The 26,641-nt window shown below is 37.6% G+C and overlaps 1 protein-coding gene across 1 annotated transcript; it reads left to right on the top strand.

Annotated features, from left to right (window-relative positions):
* Positions 1-134: 134 nt before the first annotated feature.
* si:ch211-137a8.2 (uncharacterized protein LOC777613 homolog) lies at positions 135-19,971 on the top strand. Its single transcript, XM_043258212.1, is given in 14 exon segments — positions 135-390; positions 7,687-7,967; positions 8,056-8,206; positions 9,269-9,451; positions 10,061-10,198; positions 10,977-11,171; positions 12,479-12,704; positions 13,526-13,629; positions 14,522-14,573; positions 15,007-15,170; positions 17,148-17,266; positions 17,268-17,328; positions 17,629-17,693; positions 18,929-19,971. Coding segments are annotated over 13 exon segments (1,965 nt in total). The 5' UTR covers positions 135-390; positions 7,687-7,707; the 3' UTR covers positions 19,176-19,971.
* Positions 19,972-26,641: the final 6,670 nt, after the last annotated feature.

Here is a 26,641-nt window from a genome sequence, read left to right on the forward strand (position 1 = left end):
CAATATTATATTTCATTTCTGTAAATAAATATCCGTGCTTGAAGTCACGCATAAGAGCTGTAAAGCTGAGTAGGAGGAGCGTGTGAACTTCTCGGGGGCGTGGCTTTCCCCCTTCACCTGTGTCAGGTGACTTTTCAATTTGCTTACAACTCAAAAGACTGATGGCTATGTTAAGTGACCTGAAACAGTGTTCCTCTTTGTCGCACAACTTAACGTTGTTTCTTGTTTGACGTGTGTGTGTGTGTTAGTAAAGCATATCTGGCATTTTTAAACCCGATCAGAAGTATTTTCTCCCTGAGGATGAAAACTTTTGCACCTGTATGATTCTTGAAACCCCGAGGGATTCCCCGAAGGAGAAAACGGAAGCAGGAGTTAGGACAGGTTTTGCAAGTAAGTCTTAAGAGGAGTATGTAGCATTTTAATATCTGCTGCCTTTTTAAGCCCGAGTATTTGTTTTAAACCGCTCGCAAGCACGTTCACGTGCGCCTGTTCATTTAGCACGTGTATTTCGTCAGCGTAGTAATTATAAACGTACGCCTACGGTTTCTAACAAAGTCTTATCAAATATTAAAATGATTTTTTTCTTGAAATGTACTGGGATATGAACATTTGGGGCACCTACTGGATCTTAGCTGCCCACGTGACTGTGTGCAAAGGGTGTGCTTAAGTGTTTTGCGTCTATATAAGCCATTGTTTTCAAAGTATTTAAATGTGTTGCTGTTGCTGTGGAATGGTATGCATGACTCACTTGGTTGACAACACCAGGCCATCAGGTTACAGACTACTACTGAATGTGATACATCATGCCCATTGATTATTCCCACAGTGACATCTGATGCCTCTTGGGCCTGTATTTTGGGTCAAACACCTTTTGTTGTTTATCTAATTAATTATATTGTTTAAATGGAATTTTCAACCACGATTAGTCCTAGAAATTCTACAGCTTGTTTTTTGCTCTAAATCATACTGTCGATTTAATTGTTTGGGAACATTTTAGAATAATGGTGATATAAAATATGCTAAATGGAAGTATAGGAATCTTACATTGAGCAACGATATTAAACAAATCATCTTAGATCATATTTTATTAGCCATAGTTTGTGCTTTTATTTATTTTCTTTAGCAACTTAGGAATAAGTTGCTAAAGACATTAATGTTGTTTGAAGTTTCTTTTATGTTGAACGTAAAGACGTTTTTTGGGGTGAATTTCTTTTCTTTAATTGTCTGTGTATTAATTTTAACCTCATGAATTTATTTCCTCCTTTTTATATGATTTTTGCATAATTTGAATTTCATATCTCTCAGTTGCGGTGCCATAACAATGTTATTTACGGTGTACCTTTGTGGTTGGAAAAACCACAATGGTAACCCTCATGATGTTATGACCTGAGAAATTTGAAATTATTGTATCCATTAGTGAATTTCAAGACTGCATGAACTGAATCGTTGTGCTTTGCTAGACATCTTGCTCTTATCTCAATCTTCCAGGAGCCTTCCAGTGAGCCCTTTAAAACAATTAACCGATTTGCAGTCAATATACCCTCTAATTTGATGTTCACGATTACTTTCGGGTTTTTTTTTTTCTTTCTTTCAAATGTAGACCTAAACCTGATGATTCAATTACCGAGTACCGACAAACTAGGGTTTAAGCTGTGTCAGGAGAAAGTGCTGTGAGCTCAGAGAAGTTCTCCTGCTTGAACTTGCCTGTTCTGTGGCTTCCTGGTTTAAACAGACCCCAAAAGTGATTTTATTTGAAGAGTGTTCGTTGAAAGAAATGCATGTTGGGTTTAAAGGGCAAAAAAGAGCTTCCTGCTTTCTTTTCTTTCTAAATATCCCCTCCTATGACCATTATGTTTCAAGCCAGGGTATAGATGCGTTCAACAAAACACACTTCTTTGCCAGAATGACACCATGCTGAGTTTAATGATGAATGGCGTCATGCATCGGTAGTAATTGGCCATTCAGTCTAATGCTGCTCCTGGCTTTCATTGTTATGCTTTATTTAAAAAAAAAAAAAAAAAGAAAAAAAGAGCGCTTTCTCTTCACTGTTGCTGCTGGCCAGTTTCGTTGCTGAAACTGCAGATGCCCCCTGAGGAGAGCTTTGTTTGAAAACCAAGAATCAGGTTTCACCAACACTTGTAAAGGATGAATGATAGTTTTGTATTCTGGCTTGCATAGATGACGAGAGCAGGAGAGGGATGAACGTGATCCGTGATGTAGTTTTTAGCTGTGACTCTGACTTCATGCATGAATATTTTCATTGTTGGCTATAACAAAATTGCTAACAAAACAATAAGCCATGTTTAAGCTGATATGTTTATAATTATTATTATTATTATTATTATTATTATTATTATTACAATAAAATATATAAATGTAATGGTGTGTATAACATAAATATTATTAATGATAGCTAATAATAAGTAGTTTAATGTATATGCATTTATACAAATAAACTAATAAAATAAGTGTGTGTACTGTGTAATTGATCTACTTTTTGTAATTTAATACTTTTAAAACTGATATGAAAAATGAGTAATTATATTAAAATAAAACAATGTCTAATAATGTATCTATATATAATATTTTATAAACGAATATAAGTATATGCAATAATTACAATATGTAATGCAGTGACAATAAAATAGATTAAGTTACAAGTATATTATTAAGTACTATTGTTTTTTGTTTTTTTTGTGTGTGTCTTTCAGTATGTTTTAATCTAAGTTAATTGTTTTTGGTAATTGTTGCTTGTTCTTTTCTATTTATTCTGTTCTCTTTGAAATGATTAGAGACACATCTTTATCTTTCTCCTGAGAGAATGACCTTGCCTCAGGCTACAACAGCGATGTGTCAAACAGACATTCTGCTGTGTAAAACTCGCTGTCTGTCCTTGAATGAATCCTCAGTCGTCAGGTGAATGAGTCTGCGTTATTCTCCCCGAGCACAACACCTGTCAGGCGTCTGCTAGCTGGGGAATCACAGCTGAGAGAACAATCATTTCCATCTCCTGCCATGACGCCTTCACGTGGAGCGCCACAATTCATCTTCTTAACAAGAGCGCCTTGCCTTTGGCTCTACGCTGCAATTAACGGATGAAGTCCTCATTATACCTTTGGATATTGTCACAAAGTGGCAGACTTAGTCTTAGTCGTCTGTTGTTTTTTGGAGCGGTGTGGTCTTAAGCATGGGAAATGAAGGCAATTCCAAGAGGATGCGGTTTGAGGACTCTCACCAGATTGTGAGTGCTGTAAATGGGATTAGAAAAAGCCTGGATTGGATTTGAAGGCTGATCTAGCTACTTGAATCACATACTGACAATTTCTCAGAGAGCATTCAGCTCCTATTAGGAGTATTAAGGCCACGGTCGCTCTTAAACTGAGACTCTTTTTCTGTTTAATGGCAAATTAGATGTAATGAACTGTAATTCACAGGAGTTTGCTGTAATGATGCTCTTTTGCCCTTCTGCGCAGCTTGGTCTCCGAGGGGCCCGAGAAGAGGAGGGGGGAGGCCTGGGTCGTCTCTTGTTTTGTGTGTGTGTGTGTGGATCAGATCAGGTGTCCTGGCACTGGCTTCTTCTCCCTATCCGGGTGCTGAGAAAGGCCTGTTTGTTTGCGATTTGGGCCTGTGGCACTAAAGAGACAATGAGTGCAGTCTCTGTAAGGACGGGGAGGGAGAGTCGAGGGTTCGGGTTCAGGGCGTGTGGAGCACCAGGGTCCTTATCTCCTCCATCTTCATGAGCACCTATCACCGGAAACACAGATGTCCCTCGGGCCGCCTCCATGAGACGGCACAGACGGGAGTGGGTGGAACGCCGTCACCTCAACGGGAGTGTGTGAGCACACGGTTTCCATTAAAAACACATTTGCCCAACAGGTTGGCTCAGTCAAGCAGAACTATTTTAGCTTGTCGTAGTTTTGTGATTCGCACTGAGCAAGTGGTATTATGACTGTGCCGCTCTGCAGCGTTCATCACATCCACCACTGGTCCTTCGCTGGTTTTGATTGAGGATCAACATGATTCTACATTTTGATTAGTGTACACAAGTCAGAAAATGTTTAAAAAAAAATTAACATGCATTTGCAATTGTGGTGGTTTTAACATGAATCTTTTATTTATTTTTTACATGGCAAAAAATTCTATTTATCTATAAATATATTTATTAATATAATATTTGTTGTTTTTTTTTTAAGATCACCACCCACAGGTTATAGCTACTGTTTCTTTTATACCTTTACTTGCAGTCCCATTTCATAGTTTGCTATTGTTGGAAAGTTTACGTCTCTCATGTTGGTCCATGAGTCTAATTAGTATTTACTATAGAGCTTTTCAGTAATGTTTTCAGTGTTGTGATTGATTGGAGTCATTAGACACGCTGTTAAACTCATTTTTGTCCTCCTCCTGAAATTAATCAATAGAATGTGGGCAGAAATTGTCGGTTCTACTTTTTGCTTGGCAGCGTGTGGGATGAGACTCCATACGAGCCCTGAGCTTGGCAAGAGATGGGTGTTTACTGCTTCGGATGAAAACGGCAACAGTCTGAGCTTTTAGAGTGTTATGACCTTTCCCCAGCTTATAAACAGAGCAAAGTAATTGTCATTGGCCACCAAAAGGGTAAAATTACCTCCGTTTGCCGTGAGCTTTATTCAGCGCCAAGGAGACAAGCGCCGCTTTATTCGCCATTAAGAAAGAAAAATGATGTTCTCCCCAGAGCAACGTTCATTTTCTGTGAGGGTGTTTTGTGCCTGTACCGAGGTGTCATGTGATCTGGAAAAAATGGACTATAAAAGCTGAATAGGAAGCCCGAGAGTGATTGGAGCTTCATTGATGTATTGAATGCATCATTACTTTTCATTTGCTTCCACATGCAGACTCATCCCGCGTCACCTTTTGCCTAAATGGAAGGCCTTTTTTTTTTTCGTCCCCCGTCACTCTCACAGACAGCAGTTTGCGTGTTTATTCAACTCCAGCTCATTCAAATGCGGGCTGTGTTATGGAAAGGTCCCCAGATGCACCTGCCTCGTCTGTTTCTAGCCAAACCACCGACACTAGCTGAATGGGATGACTAAGCATCTGTAATCCGGCCTGTCATTTCCATCCTTGTGTGTCTCATGCTGCTTTCTGATCCTGCTGTCTATATTAATTTAGTATGATCCTTGTCCATGGCTTTCTTGCAGGATTACATGTATTTAATTACCATGGTCAAACTATCTGTGACCGGACTGGATACTAAATACGCATTTTGTTACTTTTACCTGTGAGGTTGTTTGTATTTATTTGTAGTTTATTAATATATTTATACATTTATTTAAATTTTTTGACTTTGGTTTCATTTTATCATTTGTGAATGTATTTACCAATACATGGCCAGTTTATTTATTTTCACCCATTTGTTTTGCACGATTATATATTTGTTTTTTTTTTGACAATTTATTTAATTTAGTTTTTTATGGTTATGCTGTATGTTGTGTTGACTTGGGTCTAAAAATATACATTTGTTTCATTTTTGATTTGTTTTTAATTTCATGATTATATTGTATTTTATTTGTATAATTATTTGATACTTAATACCAAATTTATGATAGTATTTTTATTATTTCATTTGAGACTAATGTAACGTAATCTCATACTGTTTTCTGATCCTTCTTTAATTTGCCATCCTCCTTTTCTATGACTTTCTTCCAGGATCACATGTATATGATTACCATAGCCAAGCCGTCCGTGACTGGATTAGATGCCAAAATAGTCCAGTTTGTTTCATTTACACCTGTGAGAACTCCTTGTACCCTTGTACCACGTGTTGGGCTTGTATGACCACCTCCATGGTTTGGTTTTTGTCCTGGAGAATCATAATATGTAACTTAATCTGGGCCGGGATGTGCTATAGGCCTACAGGGTGAAAATCAGGCCGAAATCAGATTCTTAACGTCCCATTTCCAGTCATTGTGTCACCGCACGCCTGTTGGGTGTCACACGTCCACACCTGTTCCTCAAGACACCAGCTCACCGGCGAGATGGGGAAATGGCCTGCAGCCTGCTATAAGTTTGTTCACTTCTGAAAAGGTTAGGAACGGAGTATGGATTGCGGCGGTGTTTGCACTCCATTACTCCTCGGGCGAGAGCAACATTCTCTGCTGTTCAAGAAAAGCAATAACGGTGACTTCGATTTTCAACCTGACTGCTTTGAGACTCAGTCCAGTGCCTTAATGCCCTCCGCTGGGGCAAACTCACAGCGAACCCTGAGAAATGACTGTCATTTCGGCTGAGGCTGTACCTGCGGAGGAGGCCGAGGCGGGCGGCAAGGTTGTGGGTGAATTATGCCCGTCTAGCTTTGAGTTATAATCTGGTCGGTCTTAAAGTTTTGACAGAACCATTCTCCCCAAGTGGTTTTTTAGCAAGGAAGGTTCATTCATAAATACGAACGTGGGCCGCTGTTGAGAATCGGAGCTCTTCTTGAAGTGTTCGTCGTAAGGTCAGGAGTGAGGTCAGCCTGAGGCAGTTTTTGAGAGCATCAGTCTTGATTGACAGCAGCCAGGGTCTGGCATCGCTGACCTTGCTCTGTCAGCCACATTATGCAGGTATTAGAGTGAGGAAAATCTATTTGGCTTTTTTTCTGCCGGGGCTGGGGCAGCAGCGTCGTAACTCCTTTGGGTAATGGGCATAAAACTGATTTATGGTTTTTGATGGCTGAAGTTATACCCCAGAGCACCGGAGCCTTTTCTCTATGTCTGAGGTGTCTGAAAGTTTTAATGCGTTCGTCATGCAGAGAAACCGCAGCTTTTCTAACCTGATACTGCGCTTGTGGGTTTCTGTGCACTGTGAATGAATCGTGAAATTCTTTTGTGATGAGATTTTAAGGAGGAAGCTATTCAACGGTGGAAGCTTTCAAGGAAATTAGGCTTAATTTGCATTGGCTGACTAGAAGTTGTATAGGCCTAACCTTCTGACCTGTGTTGCCTCAAAGGATTTATGGGATTTTTATTTATTTATTTATTTATTTTTAATTATCCTAATTCATAAATGAAACCTTTTTTTTGTTTTGTTTTTTTTATTTCTGCAGCATTTTTTTTTGCTTGTTTAATTTACATAGATTTTTGGTTTTATCAATGTATTTCTTTAATTTGAATGAATTTATTATTTATGAAATGTCATGTTTTTTTTTTTTCTTGTCATTTTTATTTGATTTTGAGCATTTTTATAGTGTGCTGGGGTTTTTTTTATATTTGTATAAATTAATTATTAAATTTAATGTATTCATGTTTTTGTTTCATTTATGGTCATTTTAAGTATTTGACTTTTTGCTACTTTTAATGATGCATTTGTTTTTGTTTGAAGATATTATTTAACATTTTTCATTCACCTTTCAGCTTTACTAGTTTGGTTTTAAATGGTCAAATGGATTTTTAAAAAAAAAACTCTATAAATATCTGCTGCATGCATAGTCATCAAATAGCAAACTGCCGTTACAAATAGTTTTATAGATCCTTCCCAAAAATATTTAATAGGAACTGTTATATGTTTCCGTATATAACGTTTGCAGAAAAGAAAACATCCCACAATGCATTTACCTCCTCATCAGGAAGACTACATTACTTAAAGAGCTTTGACAACAGGTCACAATATGTCTGTGCATCATGTTGTGTTTGAGCCTAATGAACTGGCCTCCCTTTGTGCTCTTGTAAACAGGTGGCACTTGGTGATGCCAGGATGTTAGAAGAGACGTCACTCAAAGCCAGTCACCATGGAAACACCAGAGTAGGCCCCAGAGGAAGTGATGAAGACCGAGTAGAGAAGCAAACATGTGTTGATACGGACCCCAAAAGTGGTCTCTGCCTACAGTCCTCTGAGACCTGCTTTCCCTCGAGAAGCTCTCAGCTGCGTGATGATTTGAATGATTTCTCTAATGAGTGCTTGTCCATCGGAGACTTGAGCCAAGATGCTTCCTTCTCCCTCGAGAGCTGCGTCAAGTGAGTATCCATCGATGTTCATTAGCATTAGCTGTAAAACTGATCTGTACATGTTGTTCTAACTAATTGTTTGTCTTTGGTCCGTCAGGCTGGAAAGGAGGTGGATGCTGTGGTATGAATTTAAGAAAGAGCTCTCCTGTTTGGATGACTGGCTTCAATCAGCTGAGAAAATTGCAGCGTCGCCGAACTCCAGCCATGTGCTGTATGTTACAGCGAAAGAGGAGTTACAAAAATATGAGGTAATGAGAATTTTGGTCTAACTAAGACAAATACGTTTCTGTGATTTAATGAAAAAAAAAAAAATAGGAAAAATGTCTGCCAAAAATGCAGTGTTCTATAAATATACTCTTTGTACTTTGAGGAAAAAATTTTAGTGCATGCACGAACAAACTATACATGTTATTGTAGACGTCTAGATCAGTATTTAAAAGATAAATTATTTAGATTTTAAATGTTGTGGGGTTTTTTTGTGTGTTTTTTTTTTTAGATTTATAGTAATTTTTTTTAGAAGTTTTATTTTAACAATATTGCAATTAATGCTTTTACAAAAAAGTACACTTGCCATGTTTAGGCCTAAAACACAGTAGAGCTAAAGTCACAAGTCTGAACACATTCTAGTTTAAATCTGAGAGTGTTGGTGCCAGTAGCCTCATGGGCAACACGCCGAAATTCTGTGCCGTTGCGCTTTGGCTATCACAAGTCGAGTCCTGGCTCACTGACCTTTCTCAATCCCGTCCCCCCTCTCTCTGTAACGCTTCGCTTCCTGTCAGCTGTGGTCTTTCCTATCAAAATTAAAGGCAAAGCTGTTAAAAAATTCATCTTTAAAAACTTAAACGAGCCACAAAAAAAATGGTAGATGGTATGAGGATGGTACTCTAAAACTGCACTTTAAACTGCAAAGTGTTATTGTGTAAGATGAGGCCAAGAGCATCTCCAATTAGTCATTACAGGTGTTGCTGAGTGGATGCCAGCCAGCGTTTTGACGCTTTCTACAATGAAAGTGTAATCAGCGTCACATAGACACGCTTACAAACGCACAGACAGCGCATTTACTCAGACTGTCTAGAAGCCCGGGACTCGTGCCAGTGAAGATAAATGACACCAAATGGTCGTCAAACTCCTTGGCTCTCCTCCTAAGCACCATTGCACCTCCCTCAGTCTTAACCCCTCGCACTGATTTCTTAAAATAACCCGCTTTAGATAATCAGGGATGTATTTTTTACCTTCCGGTGGTTACTTTTAGAGTGTAGAGGGGGGTTGCCTCTAGTTAATCTCCCTTTTGTTTTTGTATCTCCTTCCAGAACCTGCGTGCTGAGACCAGGATACGTTTAACTCAGCTGGACGGACTGACCCAGAGGAGTCGAGCTGTGGTCAGCCTGTTCAGAGGTGCTATGGGCGCACGGCTCATAGAGATGATGAAGGACTGCGGCCAGCGCTGGGATCAGCTCAGCAACACTTTGGAGACTGTGTGCCGCAGGTTGAAGGTATACAAAGACCCTCAAGTTGCTCAGTGGTGTCATCTTTTAACCCTTTTAACAGTTTTGTTTTGTTTTTAACCAAATTAAAATAACCCAACTACAGTTTAAGATTAATTGTAATGCACAGTCAAAAAACATGATTTTTGACAATTGTCTTTGCAAAATGAAAAGTGTACATAAAACGTTGCTATATATGATATATGACCATCAATATTAATATAAACCATACATTTAGATTAGAAGATGGGGGGGGGTGTATGTTTTCGTTGCTGCTCTCTTTCTTGCCCCTCTCCTTTCCTTTCATTTTAATCCCATTAACTCTATCCATACAGCCTTGTGCTCTGCCTGCGTTCATCTTACATAATTGTGTCCTCCCAGCCGCAGTGACCCCTGCTCACTGTTGGTCTGTGTTCGAATACACTTCATATGCCCCCCCCCTTACCATGGGCTTCTGTGTTTTGTTTATGCCATTTCCGCTCCCTGTCTGCCACATTGACGTCCTTGTTGTAATTTTGATGTGTCTCCCTGTCAGTCTGCGTCTATGCTAAAAACAGCATCAGGGTGTAGACGGTCAGACAGAATCATGCTCTGTCTGTCTGTGTGTGTGCGCAACAGCATTTTGTCTGCCAGCGGGAGGATTTTGAGAGGCAGAGGGAAGAGATGGCGGTGTGGCTGGCTGATATGGACCTCAGGCTCACTGAAGTGGAGCACTTCTCAGGCAAAGACACCTGCTCGAAGATGCACCAGCTTCAGGTACTTTCAGGATATAAAGATCGACTGCGTTTGTCCATGCAGTTTTTTTTTTTGTTTTTTTTTTGGTCATAGTAGTGGGGTAACACAAGTACAGTTCTTTAACCCCTAAGTTGCAAATACAAATCCCATAAATGCCAAGTTGTTCAGTAATAACAAAATGTCCAGGTCACATTTCACTCAGAAAAAAATTAACACTCCTAAAAGCAGATTTTATTTTCTTCATGCTAAATGCATTAACGTTTGTTTGCACTGGGTCATAATTGTTAATGTGTCCATACTTTTGTTCTCATTTATTTAAAAATTAAAATTAACAATTAAAATTGAATTTTTTTATATAATTTTGATACAATATTTTTATGTATTAAAAATATCTTTGTTAAATGCACTAAAAAAATTATTTTACTGTAACAATCGCATCCAAAACAAGTTTACATAATGTCTGTGCTGTTTATTATGCATTTGTAAAAAATAAAAAAAATGTATGTGTAAATTTTATATATATATATATATATATATATATATATATATATATATATATATATATATATATATATATATATATATATATATATATATATATATACTGTATACTCTATATATAAACACAGCATATATTTCTAAATTATTTACATTTGTTTACACACACAGACACACACACACACACACACACACAGACATCTCAGGAATGAAATTGAATGGTGTTGATCTATAAAAGTAATGGTATCAATTAAGGATGTGTATCATACATGATTAATGTTTGTGTGTATGTTAATCTCAGGGGTTTCAAGAGGCAGTTGGAGAGAGTGCGGGTCGGCTGAACGATTTGCTCCAGCATGGAGAAGAGTTGATCCAAAGAAGTGAGCCGGCTGATGCCCAGGCCATCGAGAACCAGCTGCAGGAACTCCTGCTCCACTGTACCCGTGTTTTTCAGGGCCTTGGCCGTCTGCACACGCGCCTGCTCAGCATGAGACTGGTATATATCCATGCATGGGCACCAATTGGTTCATTCCAGGTGTGACGACAGTTTAAAGCCTCAAATACTTCTCATAGTCTCTTCTGAGCTTGCATCTAATTCAATTGCACGATTATATTGGATTAAAATCAAGGTGCGTGTAATCATTTCAACTCATTTGCCACCCATTGGCTAACCAAGAGGCTGACTGAATATGTATCTACTGTAGCACTGTAACTTTAAACCAGTGTTTATGATCAATCCTCCATAGATCAGGATTATCACACACCATATGCACAATTGACTACGAAACCTTGAAGAGTCCCTTCTCTGCCCTGATAGCTATTTTATTTGATAATTTAATTTGTGCCAAGTTCACTTGCTCAGAGCAGGGCTGTTGCATTTTTCAGAAAATTATCCCAAGGGAAAGCTACTCAAGCATCCAACTTCATACGTTCTGGCAGAAAAGTCATGAATACACCCCCTGAATAGCCCGAATAGTTGTCTTGTAGCCAAGCAGCCACTGTACAATACATGTACTGTCCATTTGAACAGTTTCTTGTGTGAGCCTTTGTCTCTTTAGGTCCAAGCGGATCACATAAAGACATGCTGAAAATGTAGCGTGCTTATAGTCTTTATGCTGTTGTCAGATATAGGACGTTTATAGAGTCCCACACCAGACATCTCAGAATGAATTATTACTGCATATTTTCCATAGCTTAGTACACAAAGTCTATAATGTGTGAAGCATTTTTTTTTTTTTCCCCAACACCCACCCCGGATCACCATGTTCTCAGAATTTCCATAGGACTCTTGCAAGTTTCATATTAAAATGTTTTCATATAAAATGTTTATTTTGCAAAAACATATATTGCATTTATTCATAACTTGCTATTAATGAAATACTGAAAATGCATCACAGTTCCTGCTAAATTATGTAGCTGGACAGCTGGTTTCTACTATTTAATGATAATTAAATAACCATCACAAAATAGCTAAATAAATTTGAAATATTCCTAAGTTGTAATACTTCTTAAAATCCTTTTTTTTTTTTTTTTTTTTTTTTTGAGCATGACGTTTCTTTTAAAAAAATAAATAAAAAAAATTTAATTCTTCAAAGTTAGTGCCATTTAGACTAAATTGTTGTGAAAATTTAAATTAAGTAATCATGTCAAATCAATTATTTACATTATCACATCCAAAGTATTTTTTAATATAGTATATGTAGAAATATACAAATAAATTTCTACAAATATACACAGTTCACATATTCAATTTGACAGCACTAGTTTTAAGATGTTTAGTTGAAGTTTTTTGTGCTATGGCAGGTTTTTGAGGAGGACTGGGCTCTGTGCGCTCCTGACTCTGGCTGTCCATCTGAGAGTATGCTGGAGGATGAGTGTTTTATGGACCGCAGCATGGCGCCTCAGTCTCAGGCTTGTCTTCCTCAGTCCAGTCAGGATCACCTGGTTCTGGAGTGGGACCCTTCGGTGGACATTGGTGGTTCAATTTCCCATGATGGCACAGATTCATCCTCCTTCAGTGCAGCTGCCGGTAGGGATTGCTCCGGAAAATAGTCCAATGGTTCCTCCAAGCAAATATCTCCATGTCTATTACTTATAACAGGGCCAATGCCATTTTAGCTGGTGATTGACATGTGAACAATTGTCATTTAACAGGGTAAGCTTGAGACATAATGTTTTTAACATTAAACAAAGTATATACATGTATAGCAGTCTTACTTTGAAGCTATAAATAATATATAAATATTAATGTTATCATTTTAAATTAAGTTTGACATTTTGATATGCATTTTGTCACTTTTTTTGATTTCTAAATGGCTTTTTTCTTGGCTTGATTAGAACTTTTAGTTTAAAAAAAAAAAAAAAAGTTTTCCTTTTTAATATTTCTGTTTTATTTAATTTATTTTATTCCACATTTTTTTTGAAACTCAGCCAGTCTAAATATTTTGCAGTAATGTTTTTTTTATTTTTGTAGTTTTGTTTGTCTGTTATAGCTGATTTTATTAAAATATTTTACAGTAGTAATATTTCTGTCCTGAATTCACTTTCCAAACACCATTTCAAGTGAATATTAAAGTGAAACTGGAGCGTTTTGTGTTCACTAACACCTTGTTTATTGCTTTCATGTGCATGTGGTGTAAACCACCGCAGGTGCTGCAGAGGCATTTATGCTTCACGTGTGAATAACAATCAGGTCATTATGTAATAACTATGACCCCAAATGAGGACTGATGAGTTTATTGCAATTCATAGCCCTTTATTCGTTGTGATGGCTGTACATCTCTAGTGGCTTATTGTTCTCTAAAACACACAAGCATCCTTTTATTTTTTTTTATTCTTTCTTCCTCTCAGGTGTGCCTTACACAGATGACCAGGCCAAATATCCTCTGAGGAGGAGAGTCTATGTGAGTCCTATGGACTTCCAACCAGACAATGAAATGAACATCAAACTGCCAGTAAGTCCATCTGACAGCTCAGACTTCATTTTATCCTTATTTACATTATGGACCAAGAAACCACGGCCCATGTTTTAATGTATAGTGTAGTGTATTTGCATACATTTTCCGTGCAGCAACGAAATGTAATTGAAATGCAAATGAGGGGATTGCATAGTCTTTTTGGGGGCTTTCAGCTAAAAAGATCATAATGTGGTCTGTGTATGCGTGTGTAGACGTAAGCACACGTGTTACTGCACGTTATAGCACGCAGGGTATGTAATATGCAAATATGCAGTTACATGTTTGTGTTAGTTGGCGTCTTTGTTCTGTATTAAACGCAGCTGGCTTCAGATTCAACACAAATGAACCACTCTACTGCTAAAGTGTAATAAAGCAGGGGTTTTCAAATTAGGATCCAGGACCCCCTGGGCTTCAAGGGAATTCTGTCGGGTCCAAAAAAATTTTTTTTAAATTTCTTTTAATATATAATACAAGATTAAACTAAATGCATGATTCAAAAAAAAAAAAAAAAATCTATCCGTACTATTAATAGTATTAAAGGCATAAATAAATTATAAGTCATAAGTAAATTTACATTTTTCTTTATTTAAATTAATAAATGTAGATATATTTTAACAGTACAATACTATAGTGAGTGGAAATGTTATATTATAATTTACAGGCTTTTAAAATTTTTGTAAGCTTAAATTGTATCTAAATAGCTTTTCTTTTTTTTGGGGGGGTCTGTGGCATCTTGTTTAGAAACTATACATTAAAGGACATTATTTTTAAAACATTCATCTTCATGTATAGATACAATCCTCAATGTTGAAAATGACTACAAATATCATGCATGCTGTGTATTGCTGTAATGTAGGTAAACGCTGAACGTAGTTGCTGTGTTTTTCAGGGCATTAAGAAGAGCTTAGAGTATGCGGCCCAACCCCAGACGCCAGTGCCAGGTAAAGCCGTGGCTCCTGATTGGTCAACGTGACTGGTGCCATCCACTGAAGGCAGTTTTCCTCTCACAGCTTAATCACTCGATAATCATGGAAGAGCTGCTCTCAATTTGGCTTGTTTTCTAATATCCTTGAAAAATAGCCAAGAGCCACCAAAACCTCGATTTATGAGGGTCATCATGGGCAAAGAACTCAAAACTTCAGCCTCTGTATTGTGACTTATTGTTATACTGTATTGTGATAGCCCGATCACAGCAGCAGCTACTTCTTAAATATTATATCCGGTGCTTGTATTCAGAAATGAGACATTTTATGGTATATGTCTCGTTTAATCCAAAGTTGGCATCAAGAATTCTTGCTCGCCTCGTCCTGATTTGTTTATGCTTAGAGACTTTGCTTACGTATGGTTTGTTTGTGTGTTTGTTTGTGGATACAGTAATCAGTTCTGGCAAGCATCAGTACGCCGGGCCATTTAAGACGTCCACACCTGAAACTAGGGCTCCTGAATCTGTGACCTTTGACCCTGAACGCATCAGTGCTTGGCTGGGCCAGACGCATCAACTTTGTTCTAAAGCTGTCCAGACAGACAGTGATCCACAGGTATATTTTTCTTGGTGTAAACACACAGTTTGGATGTTTTTCCTTCAACCCAGGAATGTTGTTCTGGGACCTGTGATTAGGGAGGCCTCACTAAGGTCCTATACACTACTGTTCAAAATTATTGTTTGTTTGAAAGTAATTCATGCGTTTATTCAGTCATATTTTTTACCTGAGCAAAGTGAACAAAAGAGTTTTATACAAATAAAACTTTTCAAATAAATCCTGTTCTTTTGAACTCTGTATTTTAAATTGAGCATTGATTTAATAATAAATGTTTTATGAACACCAGCATATTTAAATGGTTTATGAAGGATCATGTGACACTGAAGACTGGAGTAATGATACTGAAAATTCAACTTTGCCATCACAGGAATAGATAACATTTTAAAATAGATTCAAAATGATTTTTTTTTTTACTGTGTTTTTATATTGGATAAATCCAGGGTTGGTGAGCATTAAAAAACATAAAAATCACTGCAGTGTATATCAAGGTTTAATCTGCTCAGTGAGTAATGCTACTCATTACACTATCTGTCAAAAAACGTTGAATGGCTCTTGTAGATTACCTTTGACATTAGCTTGATGTCAATATTATTGAATTTTGTATGCAAAGTGACTGTGTTAATACCAGAGTTACATCAGTGTCACTTACTTAAACACATGGACAGTAGCAGCTGGCCATTTACTGCTAATGATCTTTATGAGCTGTAATTCATTATAGACCATCAAATAGATTTAGACTACATTTTATATAGCAGTTAATTATAGTAATTACATAAAATCATTGAACTTTTCATTAATGACACGTTCTCTAACTAAATGTCAAGTTAGAAAATGAATTTCTACATTTCTTGTCCATTTACCTGGAAATACACATGCAGATAATCTCATTTTAAATGGGGGGAAAAATAATATTATTAATGCTATTAAATCACAAAAACGCACTAATGGGCTTTTGGGAGCTCACTGTACGTATTTTCTTCTACACTGCACTGCATTTACAGCCTTCTTCATAACTTGCTGATTTTGTTCTGGATTTAATTTCTGCTTTATCGGTGTACATATTTAGTACCGCAGCCATAAATGCAGAAGGGTTGCTCGGTGCAATTGCGCATGGGGAAATTTTTGCCAAATCTCATTAAGACTAGACCCTGCATTCGCATTCTGTGTGTATTAAAAACAGTCTCTGCTCTGTTATAGTCACCATGCAGTTTTTCCTCCATCATTAATAGATGTCACATTGACTTGTTAAAGACCTTTTGTGCTGTTCAAATCTACATTCACACATCTATCGTATTTATCAATATTTCTGCGGGTAAAAGCTTATTTTAGGACTATCATAAAAGACGTTTACAAGGAATATGAAGCACGTATTTTTCAGCCGTGCCAATTAATCCATCTCGACTCAAACTGTACTATCTTGACTTAAAAAGCTCATGATGGGAGGGAGGGGGGAGGTGGCGCCGGTTTCTGGAAAAGAGAATCCTCTGCACTGATGCAGAGGCCTGATTTGCCTGCCGAAGCCTTGGAAAAACCTCAACGAACGAAAAGGAGAGAGAGAGACCATTTCCATTTCAAAGAGCCTCTTGTAATTTCTCAGCGCTCATGGCTAATTGGCAGCTTTACAGGGATGGGGAAAAAGACCCGCCGCTCTAACAGGCTCTATAATGGCTGCCGTAATTGTGGGCACAAACATAGTGAAGATCTGGCACTGAGAAAGGGCCAAGAGCGCCTGTGTAATGTGTCACACGAAAAGGTGGACGTATCTGTTGGTCCCATTAAAGGCCTCAAAGAATGGGAGCAAAACGGAGAACACAAAAAGACAGAGCCGCCTCGGACCTTATTAGTTAATGGAGCCCGTCTCTTTCGATTTACAAGCGCCTTTTGTAGCATAGCGAAGCTGTCACATGTAGTGAGAGCTCTGCCGTCCACTCTTTGGCAATCAAAAGTGTTTGTTGCTTCTGTGAATCTTTATAGGCGTGCTCCAGTTTTTCATCTCTGCCGTCCGGAAAGGAAGAGGAGGAGGAGGAGGGAGTTGAGTATCAAGAGAGCGTGCTCCCCCAGAGACGCCCCCACCCACTGCACACGTGCTCCACCCCGCCCATCCCAGTCATGTGATCTCCAGCATCACTCTTACCAACGTCACCAAGACCCACAGGTATACCTCGCTCGCATAGACACGTACGCCCCCTCTGCACAAACACCCTTCTTATGTGTTACAAACACCGTAACTGCTTTTCTGATCACCTGGGGTTTGCGAATTAAAGCCAGGCTTGTTAATGTGTAGCAAATGTGGCGCCTCGCATGATTTTTATGATGTGCTTTACACCTCTCAACACACCCCACGCATAATTGCGCTTGTAATGTGCACCGGTGCCAAAGAACCGGTAAACAATAGAGTCCCTGCAGGGCTTTGTTAATCTCAAGCTATTATCGTCTTGTCCCTCTCTGTCACTAGAGGCAGCAGGAGAGACTTTGTTTCCCCGACTCTTTGGAGGACAACACCCGTGCAAAGTCTAGTCGGTGAGAAAGTCCTATGCAGACTTCATTGAATTTGATTAATAAGCTGGTTGATTTATTACGGTAGGCATTATGTGTGTTCTTGTGCTAAATTGCACCTTGAGTAATTTTGTTTTTTACATTTTTTATGTGAACAGCTGGGAAAACAAGTCTTTAGAAATGCATTAGCATTCAAGTGTTTTTATTTATTTTAATTAATAACTTTATTCATCAAGGACAGATTAAATTGTTTGGAAGTGACAATGAAAACATTCATAATGTAGAATTTTTTTTATTCAGTTTATTTGCCCCCCCCCCCTTAAAATAATAAGCAACACAACGTGTTTTTTTTGTTTTTGTTTTTTTTGTTTTTTTAATTGATAATGTTTGATCAGCATTTCTGAAGGATAGTGACACTGAAGCCTGGAGTAATAGCTGCTGAAAATTCAACTTTGCCAACACAGGAGTAAATTGTTTTCAAATATATTAAAATAAAATGGTTAGCTCTCAATTCTAGTAATACGACACAATATTTTTAAAGGGATAATTCGGTCAAATAATTTTATTTTTTTTGGTCAAATAAAAAGTCTTTCCAAACCTGACTTTTATTTCTTCAGCTGAACAGAAATGTAAAAAATAAATACATTTTAAAAAATCTCCATACAATGAAATTATTTGGGTTCAATTTAGTTTTGTACAACATATTTAATGTTGAAGTAAGATTCTTAACATTTTAAGCCAGTGATTTGGGCAGTGTCCAAAAAAAGGCATGTTTAGGGTCTATAGGCCTGCAAAAATGCAATGAGAATCATTAGACAAAGTAAAGTCATATGCTTCCCTGACCTGTGAAGCCAATTTTGTCAGAGAAATCAATTTAAATGGACTTAAACATGAAGCAAGGGCACAGATATTAGTTTTGACCGTTTAAATCTTGCTGAAAGTTTCAGTGAGTAAATACCATTCACAGTAGAGCTTCTTTAAGGACAGCCTTGGCTTGTAATTCTACACCACCAATGCATACCAAAGTTAAATTGTGTAAATTAAAATTGATTTATGCCAGGGATGTACAATCCTGCCTCTATCCTGCAGAGTTTAGCGCTGATGCTAATAAAACCCACCTGGACCAGCTAATTAAGGCCTTCTGGTTTACTAAAAAGGAAACTCCTAAGGCATTGTTTTTGCCAGTTATCACTGTAGCAATAAACGGGTCTATTACTTCTGAAAAATGATGTTTTATCACCATGTATTTCTGTTTCTAGTGAACTGTGTGGACCGAAGGCTTCTGCAGGCAGCTTATGTCACAGTGGCTCCTGGTGTTTGTGGCCCTTGAGGTTTTTTAACATGCGAAAGGCCTCAGCACCACTGCTGGTCCTCCTGTTTGCCCTCTTGCTTGCTCTGGTGATCTGGTCTCTCGTCTCGCTCCACTATACCTCATGCCATCAGTCCAATACTCTGACCCGCTCATTTCACTTGGCCCTGCATTACAAAGGACCTCCACCTACCTGAGGACACACGCAATAACAGCTTAGGAAGCACACCCGGGATTGTTTTCAGGGTTTTTCGTATGATTTCTTTCAAAATTTCTATGATTTCTCTTCTACTGAAAACGAAGTGGGCTTCTATAACCGTTTGGATGCATGACCAGTGTTGCATTAGTCACGGATTGAACAAAAGTGTCCTTAAGCGCCGTCCACAAGATTTAAATATGGTTGGACTCAAAGCTTACTAATATAACAAGTGCACTTAATTCTGCTCTGACACTGCTATTCTCACAATGTCAGAGTAAATTGTCTAAAACTAAATTGATTTGACAGCTCTGGAAGCATCCCTGTTTAAAACTGCCATGTTGAGCATGTTTACTTGAATTTTTGACTGACAGATTTAGCAGTTTTGGCCAACCAGATATTTATAGGTTTGTTTGAGGCAAATTAAAATAAATAATAGTAATAATTTAAAAAGTAGATTGTTTATGAATGAAAGGTGTGTGTGGTGGTTGTTTTTTGTCATTTTGTAAGATTTTTGTTTTGTTTAAAGAGTTTTGTACGGAAAGAATATAACGGAACATTTCATACTGCCTCACAACATGCAATATTTGATTAAGAACCGCATATATATATGTATAATGTATATGTAACGGCTGTAACATTTATTTTTAAAAGGGCATTCTACACTGTATGTAATAGATTGCATCAGTCCAATGAAGAAGACACCCAAGCAAGCTTTAAAGCAGATGCTTGTGCTCATTAAAGATGGGTTTTGCACTGTTATCCCCTTTTTTATGACTTAAAATAAAAGAGATGAGTGAAAACAAGTGGCTGGCTGTGGATGGTGACATTGGAATGCGTGTAGAGTGATATGCCGTGTGATTCTCATTGGGGGGGAAGCAGTCAGTGTCTTTCTCTGTGTATCTGGCTTGCTGGACAAGCTGAAAGGGGTTTTTGTGCTGCTGCCAGAGACGAACACTTATGAAAGATTATGAAAGAATGTTTCAAATTCAATTAGCACACAAACGATCTTCACTGGAAACGTCTGCAGATGGCCTTTCAACCTCATCTCGGTCCATTCAGAGCTTTTGGGAGTTGAACTGTAGTCACCGCTGCAGAAAATGAAGTGTTGTGTGCATGGGTAAGCAAGCCTGTCTTTGTTTGATGATGAGTTTATTTACTTGGCCAAAACGGAGACTCAAATTGAACCATATACCTCTGCAAGCCTAGAGCCTATAAACCGAAAGCAAATAAATTCTGGTATCCACCTGAGGAGGACATGAACAAACAGGGAGGATTTCTGTGGCAATAAAACCTTTAGAGGAAATGGACTTTTTACTGAACTCTGCCAAGGTATAGAAGGTCAGCGCTGCTGTTACAATATCAGTAATTGCTGATATAAAAAGCATTTGAATTGGGTGGAAAAGAGTTGTGAGGTAATAGTTCCCGTGAACGAAGAAGAGATGGCTTTTGCATAAAACATGCAAACGAATTTTGGGCTGCATAACTTGCATGATCTCAAACTAAATGTGACTTCTTTATTTTTTAATGAGTGTAAATGCATTTTAATTTTGGCTTCTAACTTGCTTTTGAGTTGCTGTATTTTAAAAGTGGCATTACAAGTTGACGGCAGATGTATCACAAAATGCAAAAAATGTGAGTTGGGACAACCTGACTCTGATTAAGCAGCAACACTAACTCAGTTTTGCGATGGTTGCTTAGAATTAATATGGTGCTACTGACCACAACAGGCCTTGCTTATGTGGAGGGAATTGCCACGCTTGAGAAAAGGAAAAAGCATTTTGTTTGTGCACCATTCAGCTGAAATGTGGACGGAGGCCCAGCAATTTGCATTCCAGTGCCTTTCATTATGTTAGTAACACCATTAACATTAATAACACCGTAAATCAGCACCGCTTAATTATACATTTGAAAATAAATGTATCATTTTTATTATGAAAGTATCAAATATATCTAAATAATATTACGTGGTATGATGCAAAACTATATTCATATAAAAATGCAAATACTTAGGTTTTTTATTAAATGTTTTATGACTAAAGTACATTTAAAGTATATCTGTAATAAAAGTAAATAGCAGAATTAATAGTAATTGGGATTGCATTTAATATATACTTATTACACTGTAATATATGCATATATTTAATAAAGTACTTTATATAGAGTACTTTATTATAAATATTATAATGAATCTATATATATATATATATATATATATATATATATATATAGAGAGAGAGAGAGAGAGAGAGAGAGAGCCCTTTCTATTAATTATTTCACTTGTATAAATTTATAATAGTTCTTTCAATGTTATATTTTGCTCCCTGGTCACCCTTTCTAACCTAAGCTAATACCATTGCGTACTGTTCTTACTAAGTTATAAATGTCAATACTAACTTTGTTTTGGTTTCCTTTTTGCCCAGCTTAATGTACTAATAATCCTATTTCAGAAGCCATCTCATCTCATTTGTTCATTGACTTATTGGTTATAGGCTACTCAATATTCAGACATCTCCCTGGCATCAGAACCACGTCTGCACACATTTCACGCTCTGCATGATGGACAGCGGCTGCACCCAAGCCTCTGTAATCAATACTAAAAGGAGCATTTCACAATGATTAGCTGTTGTTTTCAGATACCATTTCTGTGTCCTGCCAACACAAGTGGGCAAAGGTACTCAAGTAACTTAATGAGATAGCATGGAGCTAATCGACAGGATAGGGCACCATTGGCTGGGACCTCGGCTCCCAGAACCCCCCTCCCACGCAGCAGGGCTCGGTCACAACAACACCAGTGATTGAGACTGACAGGCTGTGTGCTAATAAAGAGATTACACGGAAATCCCTCTGAAGCCAACACTTCAGGACAGCGCTCGTTTGGAGATCTAGAACAGCTGCACCTCAAAGGTTGTCCATGCGTGATGTTAACGTTACGTTTAGGCCGAAAGGGACACATTAACCAATCAGCATTATACTATAAGAGGTCACCAAACAGTGCAGCTTGTCTAAGCTGTCCACCAGGGCAGTGGGATGAAAGATCCCAACTTGCTTAATTGACAAAAACCCACAAATGAATGGGTGTCAGGTACAAAAATTGTTTGTCACCCTCAAATAATCACTGTTCAAAATAATAGTTCACCCACAAATGAAAGTCTTGTCATCATTTACTCACCTTCAAATGACTTGCTTTTTCTCTAGTATTTTCTTCAAACCATTTTTTATGCCTTAAAGTGGGGTCAAAACCAACAGTTTTTACAGTTTTCAACATATGCTTTTCCCTCAAAAAAAAAAAGAAGTCAAACACCCATAAGGGTGGTTACATGACGACCAAAAGTTTTAGATTCAATTATATCTTTAATGCCCAGCTGAAACTAAAGAAGCAACAATTTTCTTTCAGCAATAAAAAAACAAAAACAAAAGTAGGCGAGGGACTTGGTTCATGCTGATTGGCTATTAAGATTTTAGCGCGAGCTTGCAGGGGCGGGGTTTAAGTGGATTAAATGATTGTCAGTGTTACAAAAGAGCCCTGCATCCCAGTGCGCATACTATCCACCCTAAATTCCATGTGATATTATTATTATTATTATTTTCAATACTATTTAGGTGTATAAATGTATGTACAATTATGTACAATTAAAACATTTTATTTGTTCTATTATTTTCGTTTAGTTTAACCTGAAGTACTAAAGTAATTAAAAATATATAGAAATGACCAAAAATATGAAGATATATTAACCTACTGAATATTACAAAACACATAAGATTATTAAAACTTTTACTAAAACATGATATTAAACTAAATTTAAAATATATATATATATATATATATATATATATATATATATATATATATATATATATATATATATATATATATATATATATATATTCATTCAAAAATTTAAATAACACATGCATTTCAAAAACAGATTTTCATTATTGTTGACTTCTCAGTCTCGAGCTTCTCTCAGTCTCCCAGTGCATGGTATGATATTGCTGCGTCATCACCCGGACAGCAGCAGGCCTAGCATGGCCAGCTCTTATTTTGGATCAGATCAGGCCTGATGTAATCTTCCCTTACAGGAGCTGATGGATGTTTTAGGCTGGCAAGGAAATAAATAGGAAGGTGGACAGCCAAAAAATGTTCATTCCACCAAAGTTCTCCTAGGTACAGGTTGCAGAGGAGTGAAGTATGCCAGAGCAATCTATTTCACACGGCGCAGCTGAAACCTAATTACACAGATTAATGTCCCATGGAAGGTGCCATTACCTAAATAGCCTCCTAAAAAAGGAGGAGACTTCGCTTCAGCCCAAATATGCGGTTTAAATGCTAATGGATCCTGCAAATCTAGATTCGAATATGTACGTCTTGACTTTCTCCAGTCTGCTGCTGGAGTAAGATTTTGTGCAGCCTTTAATTCCCCCTCTGCAGGCACTTCTCTTGACAATGACAGTAAGCCTGGATAAGTCTCCACCCCGCCTTCTCCGACGTGAAATATTTAACCAGGCCCGCCAGTAGCAGAGCGAAAGGCTAAACTTATCATTTAATACTGATTTCGCTCCCACGTCTTACCTGTTTAGTGTGCAAATGCCGGACTGATTAAACTACTGTTACTTCTCTAGCGGACCGCCAGGGACCCCAGCGTTGGGGGGCGGACAGAAGCTGATCGGTTCACTTTTGATCCCGGCGTTTACAGCTGCAGGAGGAAGCACGTGCTGGTCAACCTGCAATGACGCCGGCTTCTTAAAATGATACCTGGGTTGTGGCGGATGAAAGCGCGGGAAATGGAGTTGACAGTCGGAGCCATGAGCTTGACGCGGCCTTCGGTTGAATGTGTCAGACCAGAAGCACCCCACCCCCAGCTTCACCCCTCTGCTCACACACAAGCGCGCTGTCGCAAGGCATTAGCGTGGCTGAAATACACACACTTGCTCCTTCCACTCCATCCGAAGCCTGCATGGGCATTTCACAACAGCGGCGCAACATCTTCCCATCTCCACGCTGGAGCCGGTGTGACATCAGATGTGCATTTACAGGCTCAGTGGCAGGATTTTGTGGGCTGTTGAAGGAAGACGCTTGTGCATGACCTATGAGTTTACAGATGCAACAGCTGTGAAAAGAACCTGTCCTTTTTCCTTTTCTTTCTTTTTTTTGAGGAATTCCTGTTTTTTTTCTTAATCTGTCATGTCTGACTGAAACAAACAGCTGACATTTACATCATCCTTTTCTCTTTTCTGTGTTGCTCATGACATTGAAACACAGGTTAGAAAAAAGTCTTGAATGAATTCAATCATTATTTATTTATTTTTTTAGCCCATATTTTTTTTAGCCTTTTTCATACACTGTGACAAGGCGTTGCCTTAAAATAGAAATGCCTTAAAATGTTATCTATCTATAATAAATGAATTAATTCTCAAATTAATTTATTAATTTATCACTTTTCAGACACAGTGCAACACATGGCATTGGCTTATTTCAATTAATCAGTTAATTATTGATTGATTGATGTATGTATTGATTCATTATTTTATCCATTCACTGATTTGCTTTTAAATTTTTTAAATGACATTTCATACGAAGTGGAAAGACATTGAATTGCCTTTAAAAATTTCTATTATTTATTTATTAATCAATCAAATGGCATTGGTCATTCAAGGTAAGCAACGGCCACAAAAAAGAGGAAAAATATACAGGTCAATTTTTGAGGGATTTAAAAAAAAATGCATTCATGGGTTAAAATTCATACAAAAGGAATAGAAAATACACTAATATAGTGCAATTAGCAAAGTGCAACACAGTGCACACGCAGTTTTTATTATATTGTTTTTATACACATTACTTCCTTATCCTGACCATGTATTATCAAGAGCCTATACCTGCCAAGTGATCTATCATCTCTGAAGTGCAGTGGAAGGTCAGACAAAACCTCTGTTCATCACACACGTGCACACATAGCCACCCACACAATCATAACTGAGTTACTTCATGTCCTGTAAAAATAATCCCCTGTTATCCTGCTATTTATAGATCACTCCTTCAAACTGACCAATCCCTCATGCTCCTCCCCATAGCTTGAATGAGGATGATTTTACTATGATTCTTTGGCAGCTTGATAATCCTTCAGCGTCGCTCAGTTGCGCCATGAACCAGACCGAGACTGAATGTCTGACTCGATGATGCCTCCAGACAGATGTGGCATCCTCCACGAGGAAATTAAAGCTCAATGAAGGAGCGCAGAATTCTCTTGCAGATGCTAAGTCGTATGAAATATTCATCACAGAGCTACGCATTTCCAGTGGAACGCACATATTATTCTGGCCTTGGGGCAAATTTTGTCCGATATTTTAAACAGGCACACAATAAAACAGTATTTTGGCCTTGGCACAGTCCTAAATATTCCGTTTCATTCCCTGGCTGCTTTGAGGTCCCAAAAGCAATTTCTGTGAAGTAGATACTTGTAATAGTCTTTCTTACTGTCCGGTTACATCAAACCAACATGCACACAGGACTTTGTTCTGATTCCTCAACAATTAGCTTCGGATAATGAGGTCAGTTGTTCACATTTCTATTTGTGGAGCCTGTGCAAACGTCTTTTCATTTTTAAAAGGGAATGTGTAATTTTAAATAAGTAGGTTATTTAAAATTGAGAAAAGATACAATTAAAAAGATACAAATTGAAACTAATTTAACTATATATATATATATATATATATATATATATATATATATATATATATATATATATATATATATATTATTATTATTATTTATTTATTTATTTATTTATTTTTCATATTTTTATCTTTAACCACAGTAACAGTGTATTATACATACATTATATATATCGTATGTATAATTGTATGTATACTTTTTTCGTATTATTCTCACCACAATAACATGTTATTTAGATTTGGTTTTACATCTCACTCTTGTCGCCTACTGAAAAAAATAAAATAAAATAAATACAAAACTGAAGAAAATCTCTCTCTTTCTCTATTTATATACGTATATGCCTCCATAATAAAATAAGTTTTTATCACAATAACTTCACACAAAAAAAAGTTAAACATCCACTGTTTTCACACTCCACCATTGCGCATTATCTCTCATAGTCTGCTATTTTTACCACAACTTTCTGTACAAAATGTCACATTTATTTTTTTTTAAGAGCATTTATTTATAATTTACACAGTTTATGGATTCGATGTATCTTCTAAGTTCAGTTTATAGCATACAAATCACATGAAAGTTTGAGACGTAGCAGAGACAGACGTTGAAACTAAACGTTACGACAGTCCCCAGTCTCCCCGACCACTAGATCTGTTGCCCTGCGTCACTGAGGTGCAGAAACAATCCGCGGACCTGCCGCAGCCAATCTGAAGGGTCGTGATGCAACATCACCACATTAGACGCAAATCAGGAGAAGTGGCTGAAATTAAAGTTACCATCTCAACCCCGTACAGTAA

This window comes from Puntigrus tetrazona, chromosome 15 (genome assembly GCF_018831695.1).
Source record: "Puntigrus tetrazona isolate hp1 chromosome 15, ASM1883169v1, whole genome shotgun sequence".
NCBI lineage: Eukaryota > Metazoa > Chordata > Actinopteri > Cypriniformes > Cyprinidae > Puntigrus > Puntigrus tetrazona.